A 22,100-nucleotide genomic window follows, 5' to 3' on the forward strand; every position below is an offset into this window, starting at 1 on the left:
TAGATAACTTTAAGAGTACCAGAAACTTGTAAGTGGAAATAAGTTCATCTTAAGTTTAATGTGTCAAGACTGCCCTCACTGATAGATGAATAGGTCAGGTGTTGGCAGACTATGACCTGTGAATCAAATCCAATCTGCCACCTGTTTTTGTATGGTCTGTGAGCTAAGAATGGTTTTGATATTTTTAAGTGGCAGGGAAAAATTAAAAGAACAGTGTATTGTGATACATGAGAATTATATGAAATTCAATTTTAAGTGTCCATAAAGTTTTATGACAGACTTGAATAATTGCAAGAGTCTGTATGACCCACAAACTTTGAAATATTTACTATATGGCTCTTTACAGAGAAAGTTTGCCAACGCTTGAAGTAAGTAATTGTTTCTCTCCCCTTGTAAGATAACTAAGTTGATCAAAGTAGGTCTTAAAGTTCTGCCATCAAGGTAGCCTCTAATGTTTCATATTCAACTCCTTGAACCTCGGTGGTGAACCTAGGTATAGTTAATAATCTAGAATGAGGTTAATACCTTGTGGAACACAATAAAAACACAGTTGATCCTTGAACAGTACGGGGGTTAGGGCCGCTGACCCCCTAAGCAGTTGAAAATCCAGATATAATTTGTAGTCATCCCTCAGTATTCCCAGTTCCTCTGTATCCTCAGTTCTACATCCTCGGATTCAACAACCTCGGTACTTGTAGTACTATTGAAAAAAATCTGCATATGAGTGGATACATGCAGTTCAAACCCGTGTTGTTCAAGGGTAAACTGTATTGTTTTGAAGAAGCTACACAGTGTTTTTTTTTCCTTTTTTAAAAAAATTGAAGTGTGTTACTTTCAAACTGTACCTTGTTGGTATATGACCAACTCTTAAGATTACAACCTCCCAATTTCCACCTATTTGTGGGTTTTTTTTTTGTTTTTTTGTTTTTTTTGCGGTACGTGGGCCCCTCACCCCCGTGGCCTCTCCCATTGCAGAGCACAGGCTCTGGACGCGCAGGCCCCGTGGCCATGGCTCACGGGCCTAGCCGCTCTAGGGCATGTGGGATCCTCCCGGACCAGGGCACGAACCCGCGCCCCCTGCATCGGCAGGCAGACTCCCAACCACTGCGCCACTAGGGAAGCCCCCTATTTGTGTTTTATAGCACAGAACTATTCTGGCAGGTCTCCTTAAATTGACCACAGGAATAACCCATCAAGAGTGATGGAATGACCCTTTAGGACATTTTCCCACCAGATTTTAGCTTATAGTGGTAGCATTGTCAAAAACACTGTGGTAAAAATAAATTAGAAAATGAAATGACGTAAAACAGCAAAGGAACCAGTTCGGTTGAGCTTGAATCTTCATTTTCTTTTCATAGAACTTCAAAAATCTGATTATATGGAGTATGCTGGGAGACAGTACTATTTGGGAGACAAATGTCAGGTTAGTTCCTTCTTTAAAGAATCAGTAATTTGTTTTTCTGAGATTGTGGTTTTAGTCATTAATATGAGTTCAACAAAACTAATTTACAAAATGCTAGGAATTTTTTAAATGTTTGGTTAAATTTTAACTACAAACTTGTGATTAGATGTAACACTGTTTCAGCATGTGCTGCCTCCATTGAACTGGACTGGCAGTGTTGATTATCAACTGCTTTAATAAGTAGATACTGAACTCCACTTGGGAGGAGAAGTAGTGTTTTTGTTTGGCAAAAGCCAGATCTGACTCGAGACTAGATGTGTTCTTACTGTCTCTTCCCCTCTTTCAGGTTCACTTGGAATCAGGTGGAAGATATTATAATGCTCATATTCAGGAAGTTGGAAATGAAAGCAATTCTGTAACAGTCTTCATTGAAGAATTGGCAGAAAAGTAAGAATATAATAATTTGTTGAATTACTAAAATCTTTGGCTTTTGATGCCTTTTTGTAATATTGAGAATTACCAGGATGCTAGTAAGAGAACCAAAGTTATATCTGGTACTGGCCTAAGATGACTTATTGTGAGTTGTAAAAGCATATGGTGAGGTGTGAAATTTCAGTATACCTATGCATAAGTTTCAAAATCCTGGGTAATAGCCAACTTATTAGAAATACTAAGTACAACAGAATTCTGATATAAAACTATACTAACTGGAAAGCTAGTTTGTTAACTGAGTCTCTGCCAATATCAAGATAGGCTAGTCCATCTGTTCTCAAACTTTAACATACCCCAGAATTACCTGGAGAGCTTGTTAAAATACAGATTGATGAGCTCCATCCCCAAAGTTTGATTTAGTAAGTTTGTGGTGGGGCCCAAGAATTTGAACTTCTAACAAGTTTCCAGGTGATGCTAATGCCGTTGGTCCACTTTGAGAACCATTAAAGTAGGTTATGCTGCCCTAACAACCAAAGACTTTTGGCAACTTAAAGTTCATTTCTTGCTCATTTAGCGTGTTCATAGTAGATCAGCAAAGGGGACCCAGGTTGACAACGGCTCTATCCAGGGAAAAAATGAAAACATGACAAACTGTGTGCTGGTTTTTAAAGCATCTGCTCAAATCTTCCTGGCCAAAATAGGTTACATAACTAAGCCTAAAGTCAATGGGGTGAGAAAATATAATCGTTCTTCAAGGAGAGGCAACAAATATTTGTAAATTAGTCTACCACAGTCTATCCTCCTGAGCATGATATGTGCTACAAACAGCTGTGAAATTGTACAAACTGCTCTTAGGTTTTTTAACATAAAAAGAAAACCTCAATGAGGAAGCTAGTGTTAACAGGTTTAAATAGAAAACACTTGAAAATGAAGCAGGAGGGATCAGGTATATGTATCAAATGAGAATTAAGTCTGTGTTGCCATGGCTTAATGGTGGTATCTTTACGTTTAAGGCATGTTGTTCCACTGGCTAACTTAAAACCACTTACCCAAGTAACACCTGTTCCTGCCTGGAATGTTACACCCAGTAGGAAAGGAAGAGGTTACCAGAAAATTTCCTGCGGCTGTGTCCCAGAAATGGGTTTGTATGCTGAAGGTTTTATTATTTTCCTCTTGTATTTACCTACATTGCACTTAAAAAAAATGCTGGAACGTTAAGTCTTATTCTGGGTTAGAGTTTCTCAACTTCAGCACTACTGATTTTTTAGGATGGATAATACTTCGTTGTAGGGAGCAGTCCTGTGCATTGTAGGATGCTTAGCAGCATCCCTGGTCTCTATCTACTAGATGCCAGCAACATCCTTCTCCAAGTTATGACAACCAAAAATGTCTCCAGACATTGCCAAATGTGCCTCAAGAAGGGGAGGGGCAGAATTGTCCCTGGCTGAGAACTACTGTTTAGGTGACTTTGCTTAAGCTTAAGGTGGAGTGGATTTTAAATTCTAAAACTTGAAGGGAAAAGATTTCTCAAAGAACTAGGAAAACACCTCATGGAAGCAGCCAGAGAAGCTGGAAGCAGCCATATTAATATGTCTATTAATAGACATAATCTTTTGGATAACAGTAACATAGATGACTGGATGACTGACTCTATGTTTTGATGACCAAAGTTGCCTATACTAAAGGTAGTGCTGAGATGTCCATTGATACAGAAGTTACTTGCTGGTTTTGCCCTTCCGAATGAAAGACCTAGTACATCCTTTGAAAATACAGAAGTTCCTTCCCTGTATTCATATGGTTTTCCTAAGTAAAACATCTGAGAGCCTTAGACATTTGTGGGAGACACTGGACCTTTTGCTTTGGTTTTGAAGCTTATTGCTTACTTCTTTGTTTGCTTGAAAGCTATGTCAGAGATGGACATGAAGCAACGGAGGAAGATGTTCAAGAAAATTAGAGGGAAAGAGGTTTATATGACTATGGCTTACAGCAGGGGAGACCCCATCCTCCCACCCAGGCTTCAGCACAGTATGCGTTATGGGCATGACTCTCCAATGCACTGCTCACAGACAGCTGGCGGTGTTATGTCTAATGGACATTTTCATCCTCAACATTCATCTCAGGGACAAGGTCGGGGATATGGGATGCCCAGGTAGGTCTTAACTGACTTTGAAGATAATGTACATCTCTGTTTAGACATTGGAAATAATTCCTTGGCAGAATTACAGTAGAATTTAGAAATATCTTAATAGTTTAGAATTATTTTATAATCTCTGCCTGAAGGGAGCGTAATGGATGGAACTGATGTATACTTAAATTCTTGTCAAATTTATTGAAGATTTGTATTCTCATAGTCTAGGAAAATATGATGGAGCAGTTGAAGAGATCCTAGAAGATAGAATGCCATCAAGCTGAGTGCCATGTATATGGCACTGTGTCTGTCAATAATGAATAGGCCAAACCATAAAGAATATAAAGAAAGAATGTATGTATATGTATAACTGAATCACTTTGCTGTACAGCAGAAATTAACACAACATTGTAAAGCAACTATACTGCAATTTAAAAAAAATGAATAGGCCTAATGTCAGTAGTGAGGAAAGCAAAGCTCTTTCTATTTGGTCATTTTTAGAAGGATATGTTAATTCTATTTAACTACAAAGACTGACTACTCAAGCACTAGTAAATAAAGAGTTCTGGGTTTTTTCCCCCTTTATTCTTAGGGATTCACCTCGCTTTATAAACAGGCACAACATGGCAGGCCCTAAAGTTGGTTTTTACCCTGGCCCGGGTAGAAGGTGCTGCCAGAGCTATGATAACTTCTCCTATAGATCTCGGTAAGTGAATTTTAACTTTGAAAGTTAGAGAAAATGAGTGAGTCTGACTTTCTTGCTGTGCAGTAAATATATGGACTAAATTTTAAAGTGCCAACATTGAGATGTTTGAACTGTTATTTAGAAATTAGAAACAAGTTACTACCATATTTTATCTTTTTTTCCCCTTCTCATTCTGCAAACTACTTAAGTTCCTTTAGACGTAGTCACCGCCAGATGCATTGTATGAATAAGGAGTGCCAGTTTAGCTTTGTTCCAGAGAATGGACAGATGCCCAGGGGCTTGGAAGAAACCATTACTTTTTATGAAGTTGAAGAAGGGGATGAGACTTCTTATCCAGCTTTACCTGTAAGTAGGTCAAAATTTTACTCAAAAAGCCATTTACTTTTTTTATTGTACTTTTTTAAGTGAAGGTAATATGGATACATTTTAGCTGTTTTACAAATGACCAAATACAGCCCCTCCTGGAAAACATGAGTTTTCATCCTAGAGCTTTTAAAAATTGGAGAGAATGTTTTTTTAAGCTGTTCTTATGGAGGAGGAGTAGAGGTGGACAAATAATCTTGCCTATATAAGTATGGGCTAAAATCTTCTGTTCTCTCTCTTTTTTTTAATATTGACATATGTCGTGAATTTTAAAATTTATTTATTTATTTATTTATGGCTGTGTTGGGTCTTTGTTTCTGTGCGAGGGCTTTCTCTAGTTGTGGCAAGCGGGGGCCACTCTTCATCGCAGTGCGCGGGCCTCTCACTATCGCAGCCTCTCTTGTTGCGGAGCACAGGCTCCAGACGCGCAGGCTCAGTAATTGTGGCTCACAGGCCCTGTTGCTTCGCGGCATGTGGGATCTTCCCAGACCAGGGCTCGAACCCGTGTCCCCTGCATTGGCAGGCAGATTCTCAACCACTGCACCACCAGGGAAGCCCTCTTCTGTTCTCTTGATCGTTATTTCCTCACATATTTTTGATTCTAAAGTAAATTTAAAATATTTATAGCTTTTTCTCTGACTATATAGGGAGAACTGCATGTGTATGTGTGTATCTCTTTGGTACAGAATCATGGAGGGCCCTCTACAATGGTTCCTGCTACTTCGAGATACCATGTTGCAAGGCGAGGACATAGCTCAGGCAAACAGACTCTGAATTCAGAGGAAGGTGATGGCCAGAGTGACAATGGTGAGTCAGTTCCAGTTAAATATTTTTTTAAAAGATGATTCTTGTTGTATTAGCACAACAGGGCTAAAGTTTTGGTTTGGGGTGGGGGGTCTCACTCTGTTCTGGCAACTCATTTTGAAAGAGTTATCAGTTCTTGTATCAGAGCTTGCTAGGTTTTTGAAGATGTCTTGGTATTTTTTCAGAAAGACTTCTATTTCTGTAGACCACTACATTGTTAAAACTTTCAGCTCTCTGCATAGGTCTTCAGTGAGTTTTGATTTGGTGAGATTTCAGTATGGAAAATATCTATTCCTTATTAGTAAGGAACTATTCATGTTGTCCTCACCATTTGTATAACTATTTTAGGCTTTTCACGTGACTCTTATTTTACAAGACTGCTATGAAATAATTTCGTTGCCCAAAGAAATCTACTTGATCTATAAACATTACTGTTCATTGAGTTCTAATGGCCATGTACTGTACTAAGCAATTATATTTACAATTTAATATAATACTTTATCGCTCTGAGGAATGTGGTATCTTTATTATTTTTTAATTAATTTTTTTTATAAATTTATTTTATTTTTATTTATTTTTGGCTGCATTGGGTCTTTGTTGCTGTGTGCAGGCTTTCTCTAGTTGCGGTGAGCTGGGGCTACTCTTCATTATAGTGCATGGGCTTCTCATTGCGGTGGCTTCTCTTGTTGTGGAGCACGGGCTCTAGGTGTGCAGGCTTCAGTAGTTGGGGCGTGCAGGCTCCAGAGTGCAGGCTCAGTCGTTGTGGTACACGGGCTTAGTTGCTCTGCAGCATGTGGGATCTTCCCGGACCAGGGCTCGAACCCCTGTCCCCTGCATTCGCAGGTGGATTTTTCTTTTTTTTTTTTACGGTATGCGGGCCTTTCACTGCTGTGGCCTCTCCTGTTGCGGAACACAGGCTCCGGACGTGCAGGCTCAGCGGCCATGGCTCACGGGCCCAGCCGCTCCGCGGCATGTGGTATCTTCCCGGACTGGGGCACGAACCCGCATCCCCTGCATTGGCAGGTGGACTCTCAACCACTGTGCCACCAGGGAAGCCCGAGGTGGATTCTTAACCAATTCTTCCCACCAGAGAAGCCCTTCTTTGTTTTTTATGTGAGGAAATTGAGGTTCAAAGGGTAAATGACATGGCCAAAGTCATACCTTTGGTAAGTGGCAGAGATTTAATCTTTTTTATAACAGTTTTATTTAGATATAATCTACATACTATACAATTAACCTAACTTGTACAATTCAATGTTTAAAGTGCAATTCAGTGGTTTTTAGTATAGTCACAAAGTTGCATACATCACCACAATCAATTTTAGAAAAAGAAACCCTGTACTCATTAGCTGTCATTCTTCATTATCCCCCCAGCATCCCCTGCCCCTAGGGTTAGGCAACCATCAGTCTGCTTTCTGTCTTAATGGATTTGTCTATTCTGGACATTTCATATAAAAGGAATCATGCAATATGTGGTCCTTTGTGACTGGCAGAGATCGATTTTGAATTTGGGTATATCTGACTCTAAAACATGTATACATGACCTTTATAGTTGTTAGAATGCCTCTCATCATTGGGTTGCTTATTTTTTTACCACTTTTATGTAAAATGAAATATGCCTACTGAAACAATTCTGGAGGAATTGGGTGGATTAAGGAGGTGTGAGGCAGTCTGAATGATTTGACTTACTGGTCAACGTATTTTCTTGTGATATTCTTCTTTCTGCTACTTACGTTGGAGAAAATAGACATTTCTAAGAACTTAGTGTGCATGCATGTGCCTGAGTATGCGTATTCTCTGCTCGTTTACTCAGGATGGCCCTTTTCCTTTTCCTTTTAGCACAGTGGGTATCTTCATATGTACTGTTCACCTATAGTGGCATATTCAGAGTAACCAAATATTCGTTCTCACCTTAAATCCTGTTGTCTGGAGGGGTTACCTGCATGTGTGTTGGATAAGTGACATGTTTAAGAATCAATCCAGTTTTGACCTTTGGGGTGTTATTTGCTGGAAAACTGTCCAGTTGAAGATTGACTTTCTCTGAGTTTCAATGGTGTAGCATCTTAGAGCAAAGTACTTCAGTCCTCTAAGCCATCTTCTGAGAACAAACTGATTGTAAATGTATTATTTACCTGAATCAGGCTGAAAAACAGATGAAGCATGCCATATTCCTTTAACGTTCACCTAAGCAAACTATTGGTTATTATACTCAGATTACTTTATAATCACCATTTACTATATGCCAAGCATCATGCTATGTTCTTTTCACCCCACTATGAGCTAGGTACTGTTAACCCTGTTTTACAGTGAAGAAATTGACACAAAGATTAAATAACCTGCCTAAAGTGATATAGTTAATTAGGATTCAAATCTAGACAGTCCTAACTCCAGAGCCAGTGAAGTTAATCACCATACTCTACCGCCAGAATTGGACACAAGTGGGTTTTTCACGTCTGTCTGAACTCTAAGAACTAAGGGAATTTTCAAAGGAGAAATTTGTACTGTTTACAGCCAGTCTCTGGCTTTAATATCTGTTGAGTAGTATGAAAGCTCAAATCACTTGTTTCAAGGATGTATACATTTTAGTTTTGAACATATATCCGTAAAACTTGAGAAAAAGCAAGTGCTGGCCATCTGGCTCTGCTGAGCAAAAAGTCCTACATAAACACACTTTTTCTGTCTTTTTTTTTCTAGGGGGATATCATGAAGAATATATTTATCCTTCAGGTCAGTGAGATCTAGGTAAAATCTGATATTCATTATTAATAAAATTTCAAACTATAAAATAATGCTCATTATTTTTATTTTGGCTATATCCTCTAGAACAAGACTATGAAGCTTCAGGTGTTTACAGCACAACTGAATCTACAGCAAACTTGGTAGGTATTTAATAATAATGACAAACACATACAGTTCCTGTGTACTAGAACACTGTTCTGAGTGCTGTACATATAAATGTATTTAAATCAGAACAATCCTATGAGGTATTAAGGTATCATTCCCATTTTGTAGATGAAGAAATTGAGGCCCAGAAATTAAGTAACTCATCCAAGATCACACCCCTTTCTAGAAATTTCCTAGAGATGTTCCTAATATGTGTTGATAGAAGAGGAAATTTGAACATTGGTGATGATGATTTTTTTAGAGGATTTTATCATGATCTTTCTAACAGTAAGAATGGGCCATAAATCTCAGGTACTTAATATAACAAAAGTTTACTTCTTGGTTATGCTACATGTGTAGTGGAGGTCTGCAGGAGGGCTCTGCTTAGGGACTTAGGCTGATGGAAGCTCCATCCATGATTGCTAAGGCAGGAAACAAAAGGTAGTGAATGGTGCACTGGCTCTTACAGCTTCTACCTGGAGATGACACATATCACTTTCTTTTCCATTTCTTTCTTTTTTTTTTTTTTTTTTTTTTTTTTTTTGCGGTGCGTGGGCCTCTCACTGCTGTGGCCTCTCCCGTTGCGGAGCACAGGCTCCAGACGCGCAGGCTCAGCGGCCATGGCTCACAGGCCCAGCCACTCTGTGGCATGTGGGATCCTCCCGGACCGGGACACGAACCCGTGTGTCCCCTGCACCGGCAGGTGGACTTCCAACCACTGTGCCACCAGGGAAGCCCTCCATTTCTTTTTCGTTGGCCAGAGCATGTTTCTCTTGAAGACTCTAACTTCTCTGTGCCTAGAAGTCAAAAAGTTGGAAATATTTTAACAGCACTAAGGATTACAACATTCAGTGGAAACTCCCACAGGCAAAATACTTCCTTCTACCTCAAGAGAGGCAACCCCAAAATCCCCTTCAGTGTGATAAAACTCAGAGCCCAAGGTTTCTGGGAAATGTGTAGTACTCTTTGTATTGGGTCCAGATGTGGTTCCTCTTGATCTGGAGGCCTAAACCAAATATACAAAGTTATTTACCCCCTACATACCCAATTTCCAGTGGTAGAGCAGGGACTGAAAAATTGCAGTAGAACTTTCCATTCAGATGCAGGTAAAATGGGAGAAACAGTTACTGGTCCATAGCAATTCTGACATCATGCTGGACAGACATTTTGAGGGCCCCCAACCTAGGCATGGGGACTGTTCCCTGGAGAGGCTCCCTGGTTCATTGTTTTCTGGGGCTCTTGATTACTCCAAGGACCTTCCTTCTTTGGCTATATTTGAAGTAGGCATTGGAGAATAATCCATCTTGGCAGCTGAGCAGCTTTCTCAGCCTGCTTCTTACTCATAGAATATTGAGGGCCCAAGGGTGGTTTTATCTCAGTTGGATAGTTTTAGTTCTGCTCATGGTTTCTTTGGCTATGTGAGTAATTTATTGTGCAGCTTCTCTGATTCCTATTAGTTTCATTTGCCAATAGCCATACTGACAATTCTTTTTTATAAATATACTACTTAGATTTGCTATAATTCTTTGCATTCTTATCCCTGTCTCTACTTGATTGCAAATACCTTCAGCTTATCAGGCATTGATGAATGAGCCATACCTTTGAATACTTTTCCATGAGCCATTTTGTCCAAGTGCAAGGATTCATTGGGTGTTATATCCTTAGTGGTACTCTTGCTTTGAGATACTTCAGTGCAATCATATTTTAACAATGATTTGAGTCTTCCTTCAAGGCCGAGTTTTAACTTCTCTTTGTTGTTCAAAGCATTTATCAATTTTATCTTTTAGAGTTTTGAGTTGAAGCAGTTGCCTTTCCAAACCCTACAAGTCCTAGTATTCAAGGACTCTATTCCCTTTCATTCCTGCCTACAAACTACTTTTCTTTACACATCTGTCTTAAAATACCTTGCTCAACTCTGCCAGCAGTAATCAAAACACAAAACTAACATTCTGTTTTCCAAACCTCTTCCCTTAAGAGCTACAAATTCATAATCTCCTTCTCAAGTTAGGTTTTTGTTACAGCAGCACCCTGATTTTAGTTACCAATTACTGTTTTGGTCAAGCTAGGTTATGCTGCAACAACAGTCCACCAAAATCTCAGCGGCTTAACACAGCTGTCCTTGCTAATGTTATAGGTCCAGTGCAGATTGGTAGCAGGCCTTTGTTCATCAGAGTCACTCAGGAATCCAGGCTGCTGGACATGTACTTTCACAGTCACCTTGGCAGAGCTGAAGATAGGGAAATTAAACACTGGCTCTCAATATTTCTGCTCATATTTCATTGTCCAAACAAGTCACGTGCCAATACCTAATTAGATGAGGCCAGGAAGAGCAACCTACCCATGTACCTAGGAGGAGAGCTGGAATATTTGTGAGGAAGTTGAATGACTACCCTCTATTCTCTGTGATTAATCTTAACTTTGATAGCTTCATGTACTGAATTTTTGTTTTTACTGTTTAGGCAGTACATCTTAGGAAGGTGATGAAAACTGTGATATATAATTCTCTTCCCATTATTTCTCCTTCCCTTCCTTTGTCCCTGCTAGAGAAATAGTTTTTTCCTCTCACTCTGTCATTACTCTTCTCATATCACATGCTTTTACACCATTTCTTGAAATAGCCACCCAAGTTGAAAAAGCAAGTAAAAATCTCGCCTTCAGGGATGACAGGAGTAGACACTTCCTTTCTGTCCCTTTAATTTCACTTGTCACGTGTTCCTTTTTGTTCTGAACTTACTGTATCATACATCCCCAGTAGGTTTCAATCTCTTCATGACGTGCTCCACTCCCATTCTCCAGTCACCAAGTAAGTTTTCTAAGTGATTTTTTCACAGCATTCTGAGGGGAGAAGACCAATGCAGGACTTAAAGATTTCCAGGTACAGAACCTTCTAAGAAACCATGAACATTTTTTCTTCTTAATTCCACGCCCAACTCTCACCTAAATCCTTCTCTAGAATTGTTTAGAATTCACACTGGGCCTTCTGAGCCAGGGCTAAAGTTTGCTCTTTGGCCGGTACTTGGGCTGTACTTGAACACAGACTTTCGAAACATGCACTCTTAGGTCCATGTTAAGTTGGCCTTGTCTTTGTCCCAATGTGGTTCCTCTTGTTTCCTGTGATTACTTCCCCTGATTTCTTCTGTGTCCTTATTACCAACTTCTGCTGCTAGTTAATTTTTCTGTCATGACAGTCTGTCATGCATAATTCTGAGCCTTTTAAAATCATTGTTACTAAAGTTGGCTAACCTGCTGTAAAATACATAGATATGTGTATGGTCAAATTTTTATCATGGCCTCATAATTAAGTGTAAAACTGAAATACATTTATTTGCTTTTGTAAAATATTTTTCAAACCTTGATGTTATCTTTCACAGTAGTCTTTTTTTTAAGTCAGTAATACAAATTAATCAAGTTCCTATGAATAAATGCATTTTTATTTCCTACCTGTTTAGGGAGTACTGCAAATGTTTAATTGTCACTTAACAATTTTCAGTTATCAGTTATAATAGTTTAACTGACTATATAGATTTTTTTTCTGTGCCACATATGTACCACTTTTAAGTAGTAAATGATCCTTTATTGCTATATTTTAAAAGCAGTTGTATTAGGAAGAACTTTGTAAATAAATACTTAAAACTCAAAAAAAATTTAAAAAAAAATCATTGTTACTTTCACAAAGACAAGGTCTTGAGCCAAAGGGGAATGGTGTTTGGATTATACTACATCCTGCTTAGGTAGGATGCAGCTGACCAGCCAGTTATCCACCCTTGTCCCAAGCTGTTCCTTTAGATGGAATGCTTTCTTTTAGCAACACTGTTGCTGGCCCTACTGATTTTGAGGTTTTTAAGGCAACAGAGGACACTGAGAAAGTGTTTAAATTACAATTCTCCATTACATTTTAGTATCTACATTGGGACTAGAGTTGGATATGATCAGGATTTCTGTAGATAGGAAATAGAACAGTCACCTAAGTCAGGCACTAGAGTGATACCTTTTGGAGCATTATCATAGTAGTCACCTCCAAATTTGAATACTTTGAGGACAGATCACTTTCACTTATCTTTAGGAGATGTTGAAACAAAGCAGATCTTTTATTGATGTATTGTTTAATTTCTTGATTTCCCCTTATTTGTACTTCTGTATTCATTAAAGTCTCTTCAGGATAGAAGACCATGTTCTATGTCTCCTCATGATACAGTTACCTCATACAACTACCCCCAGAAGGTAATCTTTATAGTTTTATTTTGCAGTCAGTTGCAGTGGCCTAAACAGCAGAAAATGAATTTTTTCTTTTTGTTCTCTTTACCCTTCATCATACTTCAAAGAAGCTGCTTATATTCTTATGTTAAGTGTTATTGTACTTCCTGGTGCCTGGCACAGTAATTAGTAAATTTATTAACAAATTGATGGAGCATCTACTCTGTTCCAGACACTGTTCTGTGTGCTGGCATTGGACTACTCAGTCTACTCTGAACCTCTTATATAATGAGTGAGTTAATATAAATTACCTGTCAAGTCTGTGCCATTTCTTGAAACTTAAAATTTAAAGCTTTCTTATAGAATGGGAATCTGGCATCAGAAACGTAGCTGAAACCGTAGGAGTAAATAAGATCATCCTGGAAAAAGGAAGAGATTGAGAACAGCATCTAGAACAGAGCCTGTGCATCACCATTTAGAAAATGCGTAGAGAAGGAATAGCCAAGGAGGGAGGAAAAGCAGGAGAGTGTATTATTATGGAAGCCCCAGGAAGAGAATGTTTCAAGGAATAGTCAAGTGTCAGTTGCTGCCAAGCGTCAAGCAACATAAGGACTAACAGGAGTCTACTATGATTTGTTGCCATGGAGACCACTGTGACTTTGAATACAGTTTCTGAGAACCAGAGAGGGTAGCAGCCATATTGCAGTGGGTAATAAGAAAATGGAGACTACAGTGAGGACAAGGGTGTTCATGAAGAAGAATCTGTTACCATTTATTGAACATCTTTCTGTGCACAGCCCTGTATTGGGTGCTGTGGCCTAATCAGAAAAACAAAGTGCAGTCTCAAGAAGTTTAAAAAAAAAAAAGCAAAGAACATTTTCTGTTTGTTTTTTTTTAAAGTGTGTGTGGGGAAACATATATGCATGTAAAAATAAATACGTACTATAAATTTCTGGATAGTATTCAGGAAACCCAGAGGTTACTTGTTTGTGGAGAGAGGAACTAGGCAGATGGAGGACAGGGGTTAGAGGAAACTTTTCACTGTATACAATTTTATACTTGGTTTTTGAATCATATTAATGTATTACCTTTCCAGAAAAATATTAAAATAAAAAAGTAAAGCTCTCAAAGTCATCTGGGGTCTTCTAAAAGAAATAACCTTCCTATATTAGGTTTACATAAATATTGGCTTCTTGGTGTTTTAGTTATTAGAATACTATTTCCTGAAGTTTAGGATCAGATAAGAGACTAATATTGTTTGTGAAACCAAACTTAGAGTTCTAAACTTTCTTCCACACTTACAGGTGGTGATGGTAAATTCTGCAGCAGTTGCAGCTTCCTGTGCAAATATTATTCCAGCTCCAGTCTTGCCTAACTGTGCAGCAGCTAATCAAGCTAGTAGTACCACTTCAATTTCCTCACAGAATGCTATACAGCCTCTATTTGTATCTCCGCCTACACAAGGCAGGCCAGGTAGGTTATTAGTGGTTCCTTACTTTGGAAGCCTCTTTTTCTATTCATGAACATGCCCATACAACAATTCTAGTGATTAGATAAGATTACTTTAATCTCCAGTATTAAATTTCAATTTTTTTTTCTTGAAAATTTGGCTTTGGTATGATTTCATAGCTATTGTTTTGCTAACCCCATTGAAAATTTAGAGGACTTGTACTAGTTTCTTAAACTTCAAGTTGTTTTATTATACAGAAATTAAGGTAAAGGGATTTCACACTTCACAGACTTAATTCCTGAAAAATCTGGCTCTAGAATTTAAGAGATCCAGGTTAGAATCTTGGTTTTACAACTTACTAGCTATGTAATTTTGGACAAATTATTGAACCTTTCTTATCTGTGAGCTTGGAGGTACTGATAGTACCAATTTATGAAGTGGTTGTGAAATTCCACTGAGTTAATATGATTTAAAATTTTCAGCAGAATTCTGGGAAAGTGGTGGCAACAACAGCATAGCTTTTCAGTCTGCGTCCCCAAATAAAAATGGAAATAGCAAAACCAAAACCCATGGGACAATGTTTAACAACAAAACTAGGTGACAAGGTCTCCCCATGAACCCCAAAATTTAAGGAGGTACGGACAAACCATCAGTCACAAGACCTGCATGCTGTCAGGGTCAATGTGGGAGCAATAAGATGGAAGCATCGGGGATGTTGTCTGATGGACCTGAGAACAGAAGAACCCCAAAAGAGCTAATAAGAATTCACTGGACAGTGGGGAAGCCAATTTGGAAGGAACAGCTAAGACTGGGAAGGGATTTGACCTCTCCAATACTAGATGAGTGCTTTGGGTACATGGTAAAGGGACTAAAGGGCTTAGAACAGTTTCGCCCCTAAGAATTCTGAAAAGTGACCTGGCAAGGCTACCTTTTAGGATAATATTCCTCACTGGGTAGAAACTGCTGGGAGTGGAATCAAAATTGATGAGGATACGGAAAGAGCAGGTCCAAACTAAAGCTGAGAGAACAGAGCCAAGGAATCCTAGAAAGCAGTCATGTTTTTAAACACTACAAAAACAATAGAGATCCCTAAGAAGTTAGAAAAGCTTTCTTGTATTCCATCTCGTTCTAGAGTTCATGAAAAATAATTTCACATAAAAATGAATGTATATGTATAGCTGATGCACTTTGTTATAAAGCAGAAACTAACACACCATTGTAAAGCAATTGCTCTCCAATAAAGATGTTAAAAAAATGAATGAAAGAGAAGCACTAAGGTTGCATACAAAGGTAAGTTTTAAGAGGAAAACAGAATAGTATCCCTGTTAGACAGTAAAAGCATGTCAGTATGTGCACACTAAACAGAACTTAAACTAAACCAACAACTATTTCAAAATGAGGTAAAGACATTAATAAAATAACACAAAATGTTAAAAAATAACAAATCAGGATCAGAAAAACTCAGATGAGGTGACAGAACTCAGGAAAGCATTAGAAATGGAAGAAAGTCATTTCGGTAATGAAGACTAAACTATAAAGAACATGACCAAGTATGTACAACAGATAATGCTTTAAGAGAAAGATGTAAGAAAGGGGGGAAATCTAAAATGAAAAAAACGAAGAGAAAGATTCAGAAGTGTGACATATTGAAGTTAGGCAAAGGATATCCAACAGTGATAGAAGTTCCTGAAGAAGAAAAACAAAGTAAGGGAAAAGAATAAATACTAAAAGCTGTAATTCAGAAAATTTTCCTGAAATTAAAAAACTTCAAAACTACATACTGAAACAGCGCTCTGCAGAATATTGAGCCAGAGCAACCAACACCAGGATATTCTATTAAAACAACTGGACTTTAAAGAAGAAGAGCCTATGGAGTATAAAGGAAATAAAATGATAATCATCAAACTTTGACAGCAATGCTTCATGCTACAAAAAATGGAGTAACATTTAAGATAATGAAAGGATATGTGAACCAAAGATTTTATATCCAGCCAAACATTTTCAGGCTTAAAGGGTAATGTAAGAATTCAGAGAATATTATTGCATGAGCCCTTCTTGAAGAATCTAATAAAGATACGCTGTCAAGTAAGGTAATTGCTAGCCACGTATGACACTTTAAATTTTAATTAATTACAATTAAGTAAAATAAGTCTTCAGTTGCTCGGTCACACTAACCACATGCCAGGTGCTCAAAGCCACATGTGGCTAGTGGCTACTGTATTGGACAGCACAGATACAGAATATTTTGCCATCACAGAAAGTTGTATTGGAGGGACAGAGTGTATTGGAGAATGATTTTGACTTTTAGACCACCAAAACAATAAAAGACATCAGCTTAAGACCTAATTGTAAGTATTAAATATATACTTAACACAAAATGAGGGCTGAGAGGTTGATAATATACTATGTAAAGCCTTATATTTGAACAATATAGGTACAGTATAGCTATTTTTAAAAATGGGAGAATTGAGAAACCATGTGCCAAGCATTTTTTAATGCTTTCAGTAAACACATCAGATTCTTTTATCTAGATACTTAGATTGTTATTCAGAGACTATAATGTTGGCTAAAACAAATGAGTATGGGATATTCCAGTTTTATTCCTCTGTGTCCTTGCAAACCGGGATCTTAGTATGGAAGAAAGGTAATACACATGTACTAAAAGAGGCTAAGGAGAAACTTTTATGGTATCCCATTTGAATTGGAAGTATCAATATGAACTTGAGGTATTTTATCTTTAAATTTGTGTATTTCCTAGCTCTGTCCACTGAAAAGGCCTAGAAACAATGAGTATCTTTAGCACTCAGTTTGTGACATTGAAATGCTGCTTCTTACTTAAACAGAAACAAACAGCTTTATGGAGAAATTTGTGGTTCCAGGTCTGGGCAGGAAATGTTCAGGATTAGCCTGGATCATCTTGTCATGCTAGATAGCAAGGAAGCTATCAGCGAGTACTGGGGGTCATGTCAAAAGGACTCAGGAACCATCTTGAAGAGGTTCTCACTGGCCAAAGATGGAACAGTTTGAGCTTCAACAATGATAATTGCAATAGATTGGAACATGTCAAATATATTTAAAAGTTCCTGATGATATTTAAAAAATTTCTTCCCTTGGGATTAACAACTATCTATCTATCTATTTATCTAAACAACTATACATAAAAGATTAAAAAACAAGGATTTACTGTATAGCACAGGGAACTGTAATCAATATCTAATAATAACATATAATGGAAAATAATCTGAAAAGAATACATAACTGAAAAAAGAATTGGTTCTCTTAAGAGGATGTTAGGAAACCAGTTTACGTTCTTGAAAACGGGACAGTAAAGTGAAAGAATCAAGTATTTATCCTGCCTTTCTTATATGAACTATAATACGGGGTAACCAAATAGTAGATGAGGGGAAATATTTCTATATATTAGTATTCTAATCAGTGAAAAAGAAGTGGCAGAATGTAATCATTTTGCAGTCGTTACTGAACGGATGCATATTGAACAGCAATAGCTGCTAAGATTGCAAAGATAGTGAGACATTACCTATGGACTACCAAAGGAATCAATCCTGAGTCTGATCTGGTCTTCTGGATCTAGCTGCCTATTTGCAGGAAATACAAGAACATATTGAAATGCAGCATGAGTATGTAATCAGCAAAATCCAGACTGGGAAACTCAACAGGTCAAGGGGTCTTCAAAAGACAAATTGAAAGGAAATGACAGGGATGGAGAAAGGACCTATAGATTAAAAGAGGTTCAAGATACAGTTTTTAAAAAACTGTGTAGGGGTGCACATTTGGGTGACAAAACACTTAAAACTACAAAGACGTGATTACTATGAAAGTCAGGATAATGGTTGATTATGGTGGGGGTAAGAGGGTGGTAATTGTGATGGAGTACATGGAAGTTTTCTGAAATGGCTGGCAAAGTTTTCTTTCTTAACCTGGATAGTGTCCACCTGAAAATAATTAGTTTGATTTGTTTTCTGTATCTGTTTTATTTATAATGTAAAAAATAAGTACTTAGCCACTGTGCCTGGAACAAAACATGCAATATATGTTCATTAATGACCACAGGAATTCTTCATTGGAAATGTTAATGTAGATACTGGTTTTACTACTTTGTGCTAATTGTAGGGGAACATGTTGGCTGTCTGCTTCCAGCAGATGTCTGAGCTTAAAAAAATAAGTGACAGGTGAAATCAAGCATTGTAATACCCCATTTATGTAGAATCATTGAAAGCTTACCCTTTAAATGCCAGATTTATGTTGTTTTGTAGATACTTCTAAAAATATATACGGCCTTCATTTTACTTTTTGTTGAGCCACTTGTGAACCTCAACTATAACTCTAATAGGTAATGGCTGCTTTTTAGTTGCTCTTTGTCATTCCTGTCCTCTAGATAAAACTCAAGTTTCTCATTGTTATTCATGTGTCTGTCTGGCAGCCCCATCCCATCCTCCTTTAAGTCACTTCCTATCTGCCAGGTAACTAGATGCCATGATTGCTTTTATTATGATTGTCTTCATAGGCATTAAATCCTGTTAACTGAGTTTTTTGGTAACTGTTTCCAAGTCTTTTGCCAGGGCCAGAACAGGTGACTTACTTGCTCTGGGTACAAAATTTAAGGGAGTGTCAAAAAAAAACCCACAGTGATCAAGATAAATAATACTTTAATGCACTATTAAAAAAACAAAACTAATGCAAAAAAAGAATCCATGATAAACAAAGTATCAAAGTTTTTTTTAAAAGATAGGAACTGTGGGCCAGGCTTAGGGTGAGGTGAGTGAGGCACTCACTCTTGTGGTCATGCAAGTGCAAGCTTGGATCCTGTCTTTTAGAATTTTGGTATTTTATTCATCATGAATTTTTTTTTTGCTTTAATTTGGTGGCCCTTTAAATTTTGCACCTCACTGCACTTTAGTACTGGCCCTGCCCTTTGGTCTCTAGAGAAGCTGAGTCTTACTATGTATATTCATGTTCTTTTCTGAAATGTCCTGAAGCAGACTGTAGCTGCATGGACAAGGAAATAAGCTTTTTGAATGAATTTCATTGGTTTCCATTCACTTTTAGAAAAGTTTGCTTCCATTGTTCTGGATCCATCCCTTGAACTATACCTGGTAAGCCTATAGAGCCCTGTTAAGTCTGCGAATTAGATGCTCATGCACCTCTAGAGCAACTGAAAGTTTTAAAAGCTTTTTCTTATGGAACGTATTATAATATGCATTTTAAAAGAAAGTTGAGTTCAATTAGTAAATAATGGCTATATTTCCCTGTGCTGTACAATATCCTTGTTGCTTATTTTATACATAGTAGTTTGTATCTCTTAATCCCCTACTCCTTTTTTGCCCCTCTTCACTCTCCCCACTGGTAACCAACCACTAGTTTGTTCTCTATATCTGAATCTGTTTCTGTTTTTTTATAATCATTTGTTTTATTTTTTAGATTCCACATATAAGTGATAATGTAGAGCATTGGTCCCCAACGTTTTTGGCACCGGGGACCCATTTCACGGAAGACAGTTTTTCCACAGACGGGGGTGAGGGTAGGGGGTGCTTCAGGCGGTAACGCGAGCGATGGGGAGCGATGGGGAGCAGCAGATGAAGCTTCACTCGCTCACCTGCCACTCACCTCCTGCTGTAGCCCGGTTCCTAACAGGCCGTGACCGGATGGGGACCCCTGATGTAGGGTATCTGTCTTTGTCTGACTTATTTCATTTTTCACTTAGTTTAGATCTGTGATTCTCAGCTGGAGGAGAATTTGCCCCTTAGGAAACATTTGACAATGTCTGCAGACATTTTCAGTGGTCCTACAACTTGGCAGGGGAGAGCTACTGGCATCTAATAAGTTGAGGCCAGGGGTGATGCTAAAACAGCCTCCACAACAAAGAATTATTGCGCCCAATATGTTAATCATGCCAAATGAAACCGGAGGTTTGTCCTAGATACTAATATGTTACCAGTTATATGTATTGTAAATATTTTCTCTCACTTTGTTGATATTTTCATTTTTTCTGTGGTACCTTTTGATGAAGAGAAATTCTTAATTTTAATGTAATTTAAGTTATCAAAAAAAAGAAAAAGTTGAGTTCAAAGTAACCTCCAAATTTCTTCCGTCCTTGATTCTCTCAGGCCCAGGAGAACTTACTTAGCTACCTCTATGTCTAGTAGTTGGTTTTTACCTTGTAATCATAATCACATTCTACTATTTTTAGCTAATTGAACTTATTCCTGTTGTTTTTGAAAAAAATGGTGTGATTTGAGTGCTAGTTTAAAAGGAATAAGAGTGTGGCTTTGTTGAAGCCATTATTTTATAGAAAACAAATCCCTGAATCTTTAGAGCATTTGGAGATGTTCTAAAAATTAAATCCTCTTCTAAAATGGTAAAAGTGGAGATTTCTACATGCATGACAAAACTCCAAAACTCGAAAGTTATTTGAGCAAATTTTTTAAATTTACTGTTTAATTTAGATACAGTAAAATTTATTTTTTTGGTGCCCTGTTCTATGAGTTATAACAATGCATAACATTGTGTATCTACCACCACAATCAAGAGAACAGTCTCATCACCCCAAAAGAGTTGGTTATCAAGTTTTAAATCACCCTAAGATTTAGATTTCCTATTACTATTAGCCTGTAGTTGTATAAAGGGTATAAATAAATGTGTTGTTAGTGAATGAAAGCAATGTGGATTACTTCTAATACTTGGCCTTAAATTCCTCTTGCTAAACTACCAGAATAACAAATTCAGCTTGTGTGGACTGTTCTTTTACTAAACTAAGTGTTCTAAAACTCCAAATTTAAACCTTTATTGAACAATGAGCCCAAACTTTCTATACTTCTCAGGGGTAAAATTATAATGCAGGCAACACAGTGATAAAATTTAGTACTGGAATTTCTAAGTCAGCTAAAATGTTCAATTAAACTTGAAGGGTTGTATCAAACAATTTAACAAATTTATGTAACATAGTATGTATATGTGGAGATAATTTATTTTCACTAGGTTGGAACCACATTGCTGCCTTTATCATCATAGAGGAATGTATTGATATTTAAACATAATTGTATTTGAATTTCTTATGTCAAAAACTGTGAAACTCCTAAGTGACTGTGGTTTTTAAACTATAGTAACAGTTATAGAAATTTAAAGGGATAAGATAGTTCATCTAGCCTGTCTGTTTTAGATTCTGTAGGTCCTTAGAAATGAAACTGTTATGATTTAGAGTTCTCTATATTCCTCTGATGCTACCAAGTAGAAACCTTCAAGGATTGCTTAAATCTGTAATCTGTGCAATTTAGTCTCTCTTATTAGCTTCTACATCTTGTGGTTTGGCAGATGGCTGAAAACATTCTTAACTTTGTATTAAGCTAAGTAAAAATTTTGCTTTAGTAGTATTTATTTATGTACATGTTAGCTGATGTGCAAAATCTTGGTAGTCAAGCCTCTGTAGTTTCCAGGGTTTTTTCCTTTTAATATCAAGTAATTTCCTTAACTCAAAATAACTTGTGATGAACTCCTACTTTTCAACTGGCATGTATGTCTAAAAGAATATGTGCAATTTACCTTCTAAGTTTTTTTTTTTTTTTTTTTTTTTTTTTGCGGTACGCGGGCCTCTCACTGCTGTGGCCTCTCCTGCTGCAGAGCACAGGCTCCGGATGCACAGGCTCAGCGGCCATGGCTCACGGGCCCAGCCGCTCCACGGCATGTGGGATCTTCCCGGACCGGGGCACGAACCCGTGTCCCC

General features: G+C 37.7%; 1 protein-coding gene across 1 annotated transcript in view; it reads left to right on the forward strand.

Moving 5' to 3' along the window:
- The window catches only part of ALG13 (ALG13 UDP-N-acetylglucosaminyltransferase subunit), a 79,758-nt gene that overhangs the window by 35,462 nt on the left and 22,196 nt on the right, over positions 1 to 22,100 (forward strand). Inside the window, 11 exon segments of the mRNA XM_082610728.1 lie at positions 1,359 to 1,423; positions 1,749 to 1,849; positions 2,848 to 2,975; positions 3,737 to 3,983; positions 4,555 to 4,668; positions 4,857 to 5,013; positions 5,718 to 5,838; positions 8,530 to 8,562; positions 8,659 to 8,714; positions 12,868 to 12,939; positions 14,217 to 14,385. Of these exon segments, the coding sequence (XP_082466854.1) occupies positions 1,359 to 1,423; positions 1,749 to 1,849; positions 2,848 to 2,975; positions 3,737 to 3,983; positions 4,555 to 4,668; positions 4,857 to 5,013; positions 5,718 to 5,838; positions 8,530 to 8,562; positions 8,659 to 8,714; positions 12,868 to 12,939; positions 14,217 to 14,385 (1,263 nt within the window).

Source organism: Mesoplodon mirus (assembly GCF_964341445.2).
Source record: "Mesoplodon mirus genome assembly, chromosome: X".
Classification (NCBI taxonomy): Eukaryota; Metazoa; Chordata; class Mammalia; order Artiodactyla; family Ziphiidae; genus Mesoplodon; species Mesoplodon mirus.